Here is a 15,073-nt window from a genome sequence, read left to right on the forward strand (position 1 = left end):
CTCAAATACCTGACTTCACATTTTGATTTTGCCAAAACAGCCTTAGTTCACTGTCTTCCTCTGAAAAAGTGCTGACTTTTTAGGAACTCGCGTTTCTGAAAGGTTGAAGCTTGAAAAAGACACACAGTGATACTTACGTTAGGTATTTTACATACTCAGGGATTCCACAAAATATATTTCATTTCTTCAGGAGTCTTCTTGCTAGGGAGATGTTTAACATCCTATCCATAAATCCTATTTCTTCCAATTTCTTAAAACTTAGGGAAATTAATTCCTACTCTAAATGCAGCAATGGAAAGGTTTATCTTCCTTACGTAAGCAGACTTAGTCAGATTGCAAAAATCTGTTAAATATTGACCCCTTCAAAGCTGAATTTCAAATTAAAATTAAATTGCAGATGTAAAGGGTTTTGTGACTAGGCTTTAACAATGCTTTACCTATTAAACCTGATAAAGAGTTCAATTTAAAACAATAAATTACATCTGCAATAATTGGGCTGTGTTTCTGGGGAAAGCACAAACATACACAGGACAGGAAAACATAATGGAGAGGCGTTTTCTTTAAAATTTTCCTTAAAATAAACCACTGCCCCTTATCTCTCAGGTGACTATTAATGTATCCCCCTGTGAAAAACTTACATCCTAAAAAGGCAAAGTGTTGAGGGGAAGAAAATGTTACAATGCTTCTTTTGCAGAGTGGGAAACCAACAGGTAGACGGATGAAGGAACTATAGAGATCTGTCACAAAAAAAAAGAGACTGAATTTAGCTCTCTCCAACATGACTTTGGAGCTTCAGCTGTAAGATCATTCTGAATCTCTACAGTGAAATGCCAACCTTTTCGACTCTGCTGGCAACCTCACAAAACTGTCATAGCTCAAGAAGCAAAACACGCTGCTTTGCCAAATGAGTTAGTTTGACAATTACACAGCGTTCAAACAACATATTCCCCTTCATTAAATGCGTGTTGTATGGGTGATTTAATGGCCTGCTAGTGATATTACTAATGCATAGTTATTAAAATTTTTTCCTTTATTCATCTGCCCTGCTTTACTGCTGCAGAAACCAGAGTTTAATGTTCAGTCCTTCCTTCCAATATGACAGCATGAGTACACCAGGACGCCCTTGGGTGACAGTGACAGTTACCCGCTTATCACATTGTGTTTACTGGCTACGCTGGGGATCTTATCCAGAGACTTCTCCCTGCAGTACAATGGCTAGATGAGGGCTCTGGGATTTGTTTTGGCATGTATGTCTGGAGGAAACAAAAAGGGAGAAATGGAGTCATGGGGACAACTCAAAGGAAATATTTAACAGACAAAAATCTGCCTCAGCCAGAAAAATAGCTTTCCAGTTTAAAAGCTTTTAAGTGCAATAAGAACACATCCTCCTAATGCATTGGTCCATCCTATTATTGCTTTATATAGCAGTACCCTGCATTTACCATGTAAAATTAATCTGACCTTTTATTAATGTGCAATTGGAATTACATATTGATTTTATGTATCCAAAGCATGCAGACTGTTTATATACTAAAAGAGTGAAATGTTTCAATGTCTAACCGGCATTAGTCTGTCTGGCAGAATTTATCTGTGCCGCTAATACACAAGAAAAGGAAGAAACAGTTTGATCTACGCTATTTAGGAACTAAACAGATCCCACCGTACATCAGAATTTAATAGCTTTGTTTTCCGCACTGACAACTACTACTATAATTGGATTTTTTTCAGTACAGTTTGTTTAAATGGAACAGAGATGTTCAGTATTCAGAAACACTGGAACAGCTGAGCAAGCCCAATACATATTAGGGGGCTGCTCTTCCTCTGGCTGATCTGAGTAAAAGTCTTTCCCTTTGTACAAAATAATATGAGGGAACAGCGCAATATCTAGCTTGCAGGAAAAGAAACGTGGTGCTTGCAAGGCCTAAGAAGACCTCAATAATTCTATGACAGCCAGCTGAAGAAACTCCTGTTAGTCAATCACGTGACAAAACTACCAAAAAAAATGTCAACAATGCTGAAAATACACTCATGCAAGTTCTAACATCCATTGGGATGATGGCCATCCTTAGCAACCACTGAAAATTACAGCAGTGTGAATGAATCCATTCACGGACTATAGTAGCGCTGGAGAGTGGCAAGGCAACAGAATATGTCAAGGCTGAAATATGGACTCAGACCTGGACAATTAAGAAAGTGGTATCTGACTGTTCCAAAAGCCAGCCACTGAAATAAATGAATGGGTTCATAGTCCATAAGAACCGACCTCAGCATTAGCTCAGCGCTTCAACTAAACCATAGACCAAGCCTCTTAAGGGCTCGCAAAACTCTGTGTACAATCCACACCGCTCCTCCAGAGGCTTTTTGCTTCATGCTCACAGACTCGGTAAGATGCAACCCTCCCCACTCTCCAGTGCTTTCCCCTTTCTGGAGAGATTTCTAGCAGTCTTTCTGCTGCATTTCGTTAACCGCTGGAAGAAAATTTCACTTGATTAGTGGCATAAGCACTGCATGGCCCTTTTAATTTAGAAGCACAACATCTCAGCTCAGCTTCCGAATATACCTTGGCCTCCTCCTGCTCTAGTCCGGGCTGCTGGCCAGTCTGACTTCTTGTGGGATGAAGTTCTGCCAGAAGAAATAGGAATGGGAAGGACTAAGACCCTTCAACAAGAAGAGGGAAATGCCAAGCACCTCTCTTACATCATTTCACAAATAAAACCCAGAACACCAGAGTCCTGACAGGAGAGAGAGTGGCTGGTAATGAAGGGTTTTCCTTATTAACAGTAAAACCTAGCAGTAGCAGCTGTAGTGTCAGGATGCAGTTAAACACACCAAAGTCTAATGCGCCCATCTCACTCTGAAGACAGAGAATCTGGATAAAAGAAGCTTTACCTTGTAAGGCATTATGTTTAAGAAATGTTCCCCCTGTAACACACAGCAACCACCCAAGGAACTGAGAGATTCCAGTCCCTGCCAGCTGCAGGAAAGCATAGAGGGAAAGAAACAGTCCTACTGAAAAGAGACCTTTTATACCAAGTACTACAGGGCAGCATTCATATCGGCACTATCACAGGTTTGTCAGTCTTTCCACGAATGTCTCCAGTGTGAGAAGGCTATATAACCAAATAAAAACTCCCTGAGCTGGACACTAGCATGCCGTCTTCGCTTGGAATTGTATCTTTTATCAACATCCATCATCACACGCCTGCCTTACTAATGCTCCTAAGGCAAACATGGCATTCAGAGTGCAGCTCCTCTGCTTAATCCCAGTTGTTTCTGTACTTCCCTCATAGCCCTGCAGAGCAGGTGGAGGGGTAGCTGTGAAGAGTAACAGTCAATCTGAGGGCAGCAGGGCTGTAGTTGACATACACGGTACATGGGGGAAGTTGGGATGGCTGCAGAACACTGTGAGTAAGAGCTTCACTCTCTGGTCTGTCTGTTCTCATCTACTATCTATTTTACTGAACAAGTTCCTTTCCAATGAACATGCTAAAGACTCCACTAGTAAAGTGAAAAACACTTTTTCAAAAACTCAAGGGATTCAAAGGTGATTTTTTTCAGACACCAGCTGATTGCATAGATCTTATGAAAAGAAATTCGCGACGGCCTTGCCAGTTCCAAAACTGGACAGCAGAGCTGGGAAATGAGCTGAGGGGGACAAACATGTATTGCTGAGGTAGGGATTGAGGTTTGCTTCCCTGTTCAGCACTCTAGCCAGCCTCACGCTTCAGGCATGCACAATGGTTACAAAGTTCCTGCATGGTGTTGTCTTCAGTAATCCGTATGCTTTGTTCAGTTAAGTGTGGAGTTAAAACATACATGAATGTGACCTATTGAATCAGAACACAGCAGAACAGCAGAGTCTATTGCTCTTGTGCAGTCTTCCCTCACCAGTTAGTTTCGCCTCTGGGCAGATGTCCTCTATCTGGACTTCTGCAAGGCCTTTGATATGTTTCTCCGCAACATTCTTGCCACTAAATAGGAGAGATACAGGTTTGATGGATGGACTGTTAGATGGATAAGGAATTGGCTGGCCGTGCCCAAAGAGTTACAGTCAATGGCTTGATGTCCAAGTGGAAACCAGTAACGAGTGATGTCCCTCAAGGGTCCGTACTGGGACCAATACTAGTTAATATCTTCACCAATGACGTAGACAGTGGGATCGAGTGCACCCGCGGCAAGTTTGCAGATGACACCAAGTTGAGTGGTGCAGTTGATACGGTTGAGGGAAGGGATGCCATCCAGAGGGACCTTGACATGCTTGAGGAGTGGACCCATGTGAACTTCATTAAGTTCAACAAGGCCAAGTGCAAGATGCTGCACCTGGGCTGGTGCAATCTCCAATATCAATACAGACTGGGGGATGAAGGTATTGCAAGCAGCCCTGCAGAGAAGGACTTGGGGATACTGGTGGATGAAAAAATGGATATGTGCCGGCAATGTGTGCTTGTAGCTCAGAAAGCCAATCATATCCTGGGCTGCGTAACAAGAAGCGTAGCCAGCAGGTCCGGGGAGGTAATTCTCCCCCTCTACTCCGCTCTGGTGAGACCCCACCTGGAGTACTGCATCCAGCTCTGGGGTCCCTGGTACAAGAAAGACATGAACTTGTTAAAGTGGGTCCAGAGGAGGGTGACGAAAATGATCCAAGGGCTGGAACACCTCCCCTGTGAAGAAAGGTTGAGAGAGTTGGGGTTCAGCCTGGAGAAGAGAAGGCTCCAGGGAGACCGCTGGGGAGGCCTTTCAATATATAAAGGAGGCTTATAAGAAAGATGGAGAGACACTTTTAGCAAGCCCTGCAGTGACAGGACAAGGGGCAACAGTTTTAAACTGAAAGAGAGTAGATTTAGATTGGATATAAGGATTAATTTTTCACTACGAGGGTGGTGAGATACTGGAACAGGTTGCCCAGAGAAGCTGTGGATGCCCTGTCATTGAAGTGTTCAAGGTCAGGTTGGAGGGGGCTCTGAGCAACCTGATCTAGTGAAAGATGTCCATGCTCATGGCAGGGGGGGTGGACTGGGTGATCTTTAAAGGTCCCTTCCAATCCAAAGCACTCCGTGATTCTGTGATTCTTACGCAAATACTCATTACTATAAGCATTCCATAAATGTGAGATGTGGAAGTGCAACCAATGAGAATAAATGTCAGGAATAAGACCATAAGGGAGAACATAATTGAATAAAATAGTTTGTGTAATTTTTCTTTCAGGTCATTATCAGTTATCTATTCTGCAACCTTAATCAAAGATTGCTGAAACAGCTTCTTGTGGAGCAGCAGAAGATATTCCATTTGCTTTTTGTTGCTCAATAGCTGACATGACACACCTGCATGTAGTTAATAGTAGGACAAAGCCATTTTTATCCCTTCCTGTTACCCTGCAGCAGCCTGTAGGTCAGATCCCTGTGATCTTAGCCATACAGGCCACATTGCTATACAGGTATATGAGTATACTTAGCCATCTGGGACATGTTTTTGAATATGGTATTTAAGTAAAGCCAAAAATATAATATGCAAACAAGCTTGGAAAAGTTAAGTAGAGGCTGGTAAATGCTCATGACAACTTAGACGTGCTTTCTAACCATGTTGTATGTTAAACATCAAAGTCTCTTCCTCTTAAAAGCCAAAAGGCAAGTGATCCCTGATTTGATGTAGAACAGTTCATTACTGTGTCATTAAGAAAGCTGAATTAGTGTATCAGCACTGCGGTCTATAAATGTCCACGCACTACTGATGTTTTCAGTTCAAAACCAAATGGAAGTATAAGCACTACAGTTCTGTGTGAACAGTATCTTCTCCAGTCACGTACCTACAGGACAATCATGGCTTTCTCTCTCACAAGCACATACGCATATGTAAAGTGTCTGACCATCACAGAGTCATAGCAGAGCCTGAAAGTATGAACTTGAGTATAACAAATGAATGGAAATTTTCATGAGTTTATTGAAATAACAGTTTTGAGACATATGGCCAGCCACTTCCCATGTAAGTAACATTTTAATGCAAATTTCTACTGGCCTCCGTGACCTTACCAGTACTAAAATGTGTAAAAGACTTGGAGGGTAGAAGGTGGAGAAAAGAGAAGTGGGATGAGGGTTCACATCCTGGATGCTGAGATAAATACAGGAGTTCCTCATTCTGTTGCTCTGCCTTTTCTGGTAGAAAAGCAGACTTCTCCTCCACCTCAGTGCTTCCAAAGGAAAGTGAGACCATACCATCATTGCTGGGGTTACACATGGCTTAATACTGTGAACCCATCTGCTCTGGAAGAGAAGGTCCTTCCATCCTTTCCTAACCACTGATATTGCCAACTGGGTTGTGGTATCAGAGACAAGTGTAGTGTGATATGTTTCCAGCTCAAAAATCCTGTCCCTAAAATCAGGAGTTCTCAGTGTTATATTACAAAATCTCATTTCTGAGAACAGATATTCCAGATATTTCCTGTTCCCCGCTGACAGGCCAATATATGGCTAAGGAATAAACAGCTCCAGAAATAAACTTCTATTCAGTAAAACTGAATTAGGCTAGGAGATCAGAAAAGTAAAAAAAAAAAAAAAAAGGAAAATCTCTTCTTAACTTGCTTTAAATGTAAATGTTTACTTCTCTAAAACGGGAAAGCAGTATAGCATTTTATTTTCTCTACAGACCTGAAACGCTCTCTTGTTTTCTAATGCTTTTTCAGAGAAACAGCAGAACAGGGAGATGCTGGACTATCAATACAGAGAATGAAATCTCCTGCATCTTTAGAGGTCAGATGCAGCACAAGCACTGGCATGATACATTTCCTTACATGGCTCTACCAATGTTCCACCGGTGCTGGAAGGATTACCCTAGGGATGGGAGATCCTTCACAGCCAAGACATTCAAACTCAGATTCATCAATTTAGCCCCTTTAACCTGTATTTAAACACAAAAACAAACAGCCAATGCCAACGATAAAAGTCAAGTACTCAGCACTCTTCAGAAAAGGTCTCTTCTTCCCCTTCGTCCCCCCAATGCTTAGATCAAGATATCCAAAATTTTCTCTTACAGTTATTCAAATTATTTGTCTCTCTAATGAATCTCTCTTGACAGTCAAACTTGCAGCCTGGACACCTGCACAATGGAAACTAGAAAGAGACGATAACCTTGCTCAAAGCTGACCAAGGAGGAAGTGAACCATCATTCTTGAGTTTTTTATTTCCCCATACCTCCCAGTGTGAGTGCCATGGTAAAATGAAAAATTACTCTCAGTGTTCCTTTAGGACTTTGAGCTCGCACAAGAGTTTGCCAAAGCTCTGACTTGGGTCAGTGCACCAGGCCGTTCTGCCCGCAACTGCTATGTGTTTGTTTCTCTGTTAGAGAGACAGTAGTTGCTTCCTCTTTAACTAGACATGTCCACAGTTTCCACACAAGTCTCTGAACATGGTACTATCCAAAAAAAGATAAAATAGTATAGGTGTCGAACTTTTCAACCCTCATCAAATAAATCTACCGTTGAACGTTCAAGGCATGACCTCAAACAAAGGTCTTTAGAGGGTGTGACACACTCGCATTTTGCACTGACAAATACAAGTCTTCTCACAAGACTTGTTTCACTAAAACCTCCAGCTAAAATGTAAAACTGAAAAAATAGTTTTTCATTTAATATTCTGGTAGTGCATAGGGAAAAACATTGTTTTCTTTTGCTTGTTTGGTTATTTTTTTTAACTCTCTTTTCCCTCGGGGAAATCTAATTTTGGCAACATGTGTGGGATGGAGCACTAATCTGCTGTTTTAACATGTGTGTATCTGGAATTTTCGAGCCAATTTTCCTAGCCTTGTGAACCTTCTCAAAATACTGCAAAAAAGAAAGGCACAAGGGATAACCCCCAAAAGATGATAGAGAGACATTCACTGTTCTTGTGGCCTGATGCCCTGTTAAAGTACTTACAGTCTAAACAACACTGAGTATGCTGATCAGTTCACATCAACTTGATTATAATAGTGTACTATTCCCACTGATTTCAGGTGGATGATAGCCTGAGGGTATTAGAGGGACAAGGAGTGACAGGGAGAGTATAACTATGCCCATTCTTGTGCTGCTGTAGAAGACTCAGACTCTCTGAGACAAGAAGCTTGTATCAGCAGGTGAATTGAAAACTAGCCTGCCTGGGAGTTGTGCTGGTTTAACTTCAGCTGTTCTCTCAAACTGAGCATTTAACCAATGCAGATGGCTGCACAAGAAATCTTAGCTTGGTTTAGGCTAAACCAAAATTTGAAAATTGCTTTCTTTCCTCTTTTTTTTTTTTTAATTTTTTTTGAGGGAGAAAAACTGAATGCAAAAGGAACATCTACACTGAGATACCAAAGCTGCCCTGTAAGTTGTTTTCATGCAATTAGTATGAGTTGCCCTTCCCAAAGTACCTCATACATAGAGCAGCCTGCAGGCACCAACAGTCAGGCTTACAGTACAGCCCTTCTGGAGAACAGCCTTGTTTTCTCTTCTGGACCAGTTTCTGCGTAGGACTCACAGGGAAAGAAAGAGATGGTATAAATGGCTTTGTGCTTGGAACAGGGAGCTGTGGCACTGTACCCAGTATGCTTCCAGCAGTGTGCAAAAACAGGTAGGGCTGGAATGAAAGCTGGATCTGCCAATTCAGCCCAGTTTCCAGGCTGGGACAGATGAGCAAATGTGCCTGCAGTAAGCATAGGCTCTGAGTTTATACATATTCCAGAAGGGTTCACATACTGACTTGTGAGGAAATCAGACTGATGAGTTATTTTGGTGCTAGTCTGCATGCAAATGAACCCTCCCAAACAGGCAGACACCAAATTCAGATGTGCTTTTTAGACAAAGTAAATAAGCAGCCACAAAGTCATTTGCAAGACTTATCTAAACCTGTTTAATCATGCTAGTATGAGCTTGTTCTGAACAAAGGTCTACTCTTAGGAGAAAATGAGAGGGGAAAAAAATCCATCCCCTACCCCCACCAGCTCTCAGAGGCATACACGCACCTTCTCACAGGGAATAGCAACTGATAGATTTAGCTTAGCTTTCAGCTGAACTGAAGCTTTCCACATAAACATCCAGGACATGGCCAGTGGTTAATAAACCATAAGCTGCTCCAGAATCCACAGTGAGTCTTTGTGGATTTTGTTAAAAGGCACACTGAGTAAAAACAGTGGAGTATTTTGTTTGTTTCGTACTACAAGGCAGCAAGAAAATGTAAATGTTTTTCATGAGTCTAGATTCATACTATCAAAATATCCTAAATCAAGTTTATGAAACCTGAAAGGGAGTTTTAAGCTCTCACAGCCCAAGCTGTATCCGCTTATCCACTCTGAAGAGCGGCTGACGCGACATCTCAGATGGACAGAAAACATTCCATAAGCAACTGCGGAGGGTGTGGTGGCACAGCAGCCTGCAGAGTAGCACAGAAAACACATTGATTCCTCCTGCCTACTGTGTCTCCTATTAGAGCCAGTGCACTAGAAATGGCTGCTGTGACTAGGCAGCAGCGAGGGTGGGTTAGAAATTAGAAGGAAACTGGTGGAATACCAAGAAACACTTGTTTTTTCCAAGAGATGCTTACTGGTCACTGCTAACATCGTTGGATCACTCACAGTGGGATTTAGCACAGTGCTTTCTTCTAGCTGCACTTGCCAGCGTGTCATGCTGCACGCATGGATCTGATCCATGTTTCAGTGTGAAGACAGTCCACTATCCTTTTGACTTTAAAGACAGAGCATGCAGAAGTACATTTCTGACTATTTCAAACATTTCTAGCACATCCTGTCGCTGTAGTAGCTGGATAACAAGACCACAGAGTTTAAAGTCTTGGAGGAAAAAATGTCAAGGCCTTTGAAAAATCTCCCGTTTCTTTTTTTCTTTTTTAACCTACTCACCGAGTGATTGTCTTTTTTCTTGACTGACTATGTTGCGTGAACAACAACAAGGTATACATTCAGACTGGTATCTTCAGACATACAAGCCACAGAGGAATATATCAGTGACTCTTCTCGGCTTGTGTATCGATAGGGTGTAGAATCGAGGACAGAAAGTACAGGTTTGTGTCAGACAGATCACATTCGTTAACAAACACACAAAGCTAAAAAGCAGTATGTTCCCAGTCTACTATAAATTACTTAGACAAATCAAAGCAGCACTAAAATAAGCAATATTTCTGGTCACTTGCACTATAAAGGAAAACAGTTTCTTGGAATTCACGAGCAGAGAGGTCCAATCCAAGCCCACAAATGCTGATCTTGGATCATATGAGCATATGTTTAGAATAAAATAATGCCTGCAAAGCACTGGAGACAAGGATACAGAACAGCTTCTGTAATTGCTTATTGCTGCTTCAAGAGTCAGGCTAAAAGGAGATCAGAATGGTACTTTTCTGAACAAAGGTTTGGAAGCGGGAAACTGTAAGACCTTTTACTCTCTGAGACTATGAACCTTATATGCTGTTAATGCTGAAGAGAGACACACAAAGATCCTTCAGACCTCGCTGGCAGAACGGCTGCTCTTCCAAAGGACAGCTGTACCCAACGTAACAGCGCTGGGCTTGCTGGCCTCTGGAGAGGGCATTTGGAGAGAGTGCTGCGTTTGCAAGAGGACTGCCCAGCACACACCCCGCTTCAGTGATTCCAAATTGGCAACCAGGCTCTCTGTGGCAAGCAGCTCAGCACAGACCTGTGGGACTGTAAATTGCAGGTGTGGGCACAGGGCAGGGACAGAATAAGGGAAGCATAAAAGTGGCTTAAAACAACTCTTCCTATCCCCACCCCCGCTCCTTTCTCATGCCCAGCAGAGTGACGGGTATAGAAATAGCTATCCTTCATCGACGTGCTTCACAGGCACATGCTTGGAAGCTATCAGTTAGTTCATATAAGAAACACAGAAAGGCCAAGCTTTGTAACACAGCTTCTTTTAAATGCTTGAGATACTGCTACAGAGACATTATTCAAAGACAGCAATGTACAGCTGATATTTTAAGAAGAATCCCAAAAAATCTGTGTTTCTTGTCCTATGATACGCCACATGACCAGGCAAGTCATTCTGTAAATGGGGGTGGGGGAAAGAGTTTAGCAGTGTGGGAAAGAGAGGGTCAGGACTACATAATCTGTTTGTTTGTTTTCCTGCTTGAACAACAGGGCTGAAGAATGACACAGAACCAAACAGCTATAAACATAACTGAGAGTTGTTCTGCTGAGTATAATTGTAATATAAAAATGTAAAAGCATTTTTGTCCAATGTATGAACAGGTTGGGATGTAGGTCCTATAAGAGCTTTGGGAATGAACTTCCCTGAGGTTTGGTAAAAGGATGGTCAGCATTTGGTGCAAGAAAATTTTGGTCTTCCGAAGTATTTTATGAGATCTCCCAATAAGCTCTCTCCAGTTGTGGCAACTTATGACATACCCAGATAGGAACAGACCTTCACTCCAAAAAAACGGGCATCACCTTGTTCTTCCATGCTACTTGGCTGTGGGCCTACTATTCATCCAACACTTCCCAAGCAGCTCCCTCTATCCCACTGCTGAGTGTCTCTCAGCAGGGCAACACCTTCAAGAACCAGTAAGGGCCTATTCCTACTAGTATGGGGTGAGGAAGGTAATGCTGCTGCATGAATTAACAGTGTGCTCAGACAGGTTTTGGCCAGGACTTTAATGAGGATGGCAAGTATTCCGCTGGATAACTTACAGGACGCTGTTACAGAGTGGCTTTGTGATGCTGCAGCTGCTGAGGACTTGGTACTTGCAGGTGTGCACTTTGCCTACAACTTAGTTGATGCAGGAACCCAGGCTTGGATATTTCCTGCTTTCTCAGCTATTTTAAGAGAGGAGAGGTAGTCACATGTGGTTTTCTTACAAGCTCTCTTTCAACACTTGACTTCTTGGGGCCCAGTCCTGTTTTCGTTGGAATGAATGAGCTTTCTGTCATCGACCCCAGTTTAACCCGTGACAATTTATTATGGACCTCACTGCTATTGTAGCTAGGCATCTTGTGATCTAAAATTTATTTTTAAAAATTATTTACCCACATATTTTCGAGCATACTGCTGAGATAGAAGAGTTCCATAATCATCTTATAATACAGAGAACTAAGATACGGAAGGAGGATGGGCTGGAAATGCAAAGTGCATTAGGTGTCTACAAAGCTGACTGTAAGTATCTGTAACTGATTTTAGCAGGGTATGCTGAGCAAGCCATGCCACATATACCCTGATGTGCTGAGCTGCTTGGCATATAAGCCTAGCTTTGCTTCCCTAGGTAGGCACTGTTTTCCTCAGCCTTCTTCCCTAACAGGGCTCAATTCAGTCTCTGATAACCTATTTGAGGAGGAAATGGCACTGCCACTCACTTCCACACAATAGTCTAAAGGTTACAGGTCTTGCCAAACTGTACAACACCCAGACTTGAAGTCTTTAGCTGCCTGGTTTGGATCAGCAATTTAAACCTCAGCAAATATGCCAAACACGAGATTGCAGGGGTACTCCCTCCTGGTTTTCCTGCTGTATTAATGCACGCATGTGTTCGCTGGTTCAAGACAGAAGACTGACTCCACAACTGATGGCTCAGGCACACACACACCCAGGCGTCACAGCTCCTGGGAGCAGGGGAGTCTGTAGGGTTAGCAGGTCCCCTCTCAGCCCGCCATCTTCCAGGAATCATACTCCTAGTGCTGAACTGTGACTCTGCTGCCAGAAAGCTGGGGATCCTGATGTAGTATAAGGGACTCCTCTGGGCAGCAAGGCTCTTGAAAGCCAGCCTTGTGATGATCTGTACTTGGACACATCAATTCCTTTCACTGTGTTTACCAACACCTCCTGCTGTGTGTCAGATGGTCTTGGATCACAGAAATCCAACCATCTGCCATGGATGAGTAGAGGAACTGGTGCCGTCCTGGGTCTTCCTTTGAGATAGATCTGGGATGTGCCCTTAGCTTATAACTGTACCCACAAACACGAAGGCATCCCTGTATTTAGTAGCCTATATGCAATCTATAGTTTTTGTCCTACATAACGTGCCTGAGGTCACGCAGGAAGTCTATGCTGGCAGAGAACTGGGACACATCATCTGAGTACCTCCCTGGAGCTCTACCCACTGGGAGAAATTTCCTCTCAGTGGGAACAGGATGGGACACTTAAGAAGCAATTCAATTAGCTTCTTTGAAACAATCAGAGTTTTTGAAACATTTGGCCTGTAGCTGATTAAGCTTCTTGCCGTGGTGGTAGCTGCCATGTCATGTCTAAATTCTATGTGGAAATCACTGATGATTAAACAAGGCTTTACCTCACGTTTTTACAAGCTATTCAGAGAAAGGCTCTATCTACCATAAAGAATTATTTGGAAGGCACATTGATTTTTATCCTATCGGTTGGATTGCAACTTCATTAATGCTGTCTACCTCAGTACAACTATAGGCTTCTGTAATTACCTTTGATGACAGTGGTAAGGACAGCAGCTCCCATTGTTTGCAAAACCTCTCAAATGAGAAGAGCTACTAGGAAAAAAGATGTAGCTGAGTTCTAGAAAATAACTTATTTTTTTCCTGACAAAATACAGGAAACTGGGGTTAGCTGGCAAGAGAGGAGGGCATACATACAAATACTGTTTCAATAAGATTATTACAGCAAGTAAAACTTCAGGTAATTTCCTCTAATTCTGCTGACAGTAACTGATCTAGATTTTGTTTCAAAATAGTGCTGTTGGGGAGAGATAAGCACAGTGAGAGAGCAGTAAAACAGCTTTTCAGCACAGACACCTCCAGAATGCATGCATGCTGTCCCTTTAAATCTTACAAGCTTTAATGCTCCAAGTTCTGGAGGGATATTCTGCAACACGGAGTTTCAGGCAAAATTCCTAATTGAAACTGATCTGGTTTGCAGGCAGGAAAAGTAGTTGTTTATATTTAAATATCTTCTCACTGGGCAGTTAAAATGTGTTTTCAAAAATCAAGCTACAATAGAAGCCATTAAAAACCCCCAACATTTTCCAACCGCACACAATTGCCCCAAATAATTCCTATTCAAATTCAGGGAAAAATTATGGTAAAACTTCTGATACTATGATGAGGTCAGCTGTTGGCAAGTGCTAGTATTTTAATGACAACCATAACAGTGATTAATTAGCACTACTAGAACAAGCAGATTTAGCTGGTGTGGAGTGGATTGGTGAACAGTTTACTCACCTGAAACAAATTCTTATCTTAAATGAGAGTTAGGAATGGTGACTTACCAGCTCTAAGAACCTCCTCACCACCTGTCTTTGTTTTAAGTTAGTTTCACCATCCAGGTTAGCTGTTTCTATATGGCATAGCCCATCGGGATCACTTGAGGAGAGCAGCAATATGTCAGCAGGTATAATTTCATTACAGCGAAGCTGCACGAAGTCTCCAACTTTCACTTCTTTCCAGTATCTGCTTATATATTTCTTCTCATTTCTGGAAATAAAAAGACATTTACAGGACATGTATGAAAAAAACCGCACAGACTGGGCTGTCTACGATAAGATATGGTTTGATTTGTAACAGGAGTACAGTGCCTTTGGAAGGTCCTCAGGTACTCTCAGGTTTACACTGGGAAAAGGCGATGCAGACTGCCAGGAGGCCACCTCCCGACTCAGAACCAGGTCTAAGTTCCCAAGACACTCTTGTAAGACCCAGAGGATAATGTGGATGTCAGACCTGGCTAAGCAGGGTAAGCAGGAGCTTCATACACTCTCCCTCCCTCCATGCTCCGAGCCATCTGTCTGACCCCATGAAGGGCAGGGGGCCGCTCTTTGTACCAGGTGAAAAGGAGTCACAGACTTTCAGGGCGAGGGGGGAACTGAGAACAGGCTTGGGCACAGGACACCTGCTTGGCATGGCTCCTGAACGTCCTCCATCATGCATACCCCTCTGATGCAACCTCAGCTAGCTTCCCCTTGTTCCCTCTTTCAAACAGGGACAAACTTTGTATAGTGCTGCACGTGATACTTGGACGAAGGAGCCAAAAATCTATAACGCAAAGGAATTTCCACTATTCATCACTAAACCTAGAATCACAAGGACATGTCATGTGGAAAAACGCAGTCCCAACTGCTCTACTGGGAAAGGACACTCATTTCTTTCA

At 42.6% G+C, this 15,073-nt stretch overlaps 1 protein-coding gene across 1 annotated transcript in view; it reads right to left on the reverse strand.

The window, feature by feature from the left end:
• ATP10A (ATPase, class V, type 10A) overlaps nt 1-14,403 on the reverse strand; it is a gene marked incomplete at its 5' end in the record, with an annotated part of 56,828 nt that extends 42,425 nt beyond the window's left edge. Inside the window, one exon of the mRNA XM_009573703.1 lies at nt 14,199-14,403. Within this exon, the coding sequence (XP_009571998.1) occupies nt 14,199-14,403 (205 nt within the window). The remainder of the gene's footprint in view (nt 1-14,198) is intronic.
• Nucleotides 14,404-15,073: the final 670 nt, after the last annotated feature.

The sequence above is a fragment of the Fulmarus glacialis genome, unplaced genomic scaffold (assembly GCF_000690835.1).
Source record: "Fulmarus glacialis isolate BGI_N327 unplaced genomic scaffold, ASM69083v1 scaffold573, whole genome shotgun sequence".
In the NCBI taxonomy this organism is placed as follows: Eukaryota; Metazoa; Chordata; class Aves; order Procellariiformes; family Procellariidae; genus Fulmarus; species Fulmarus glacialis.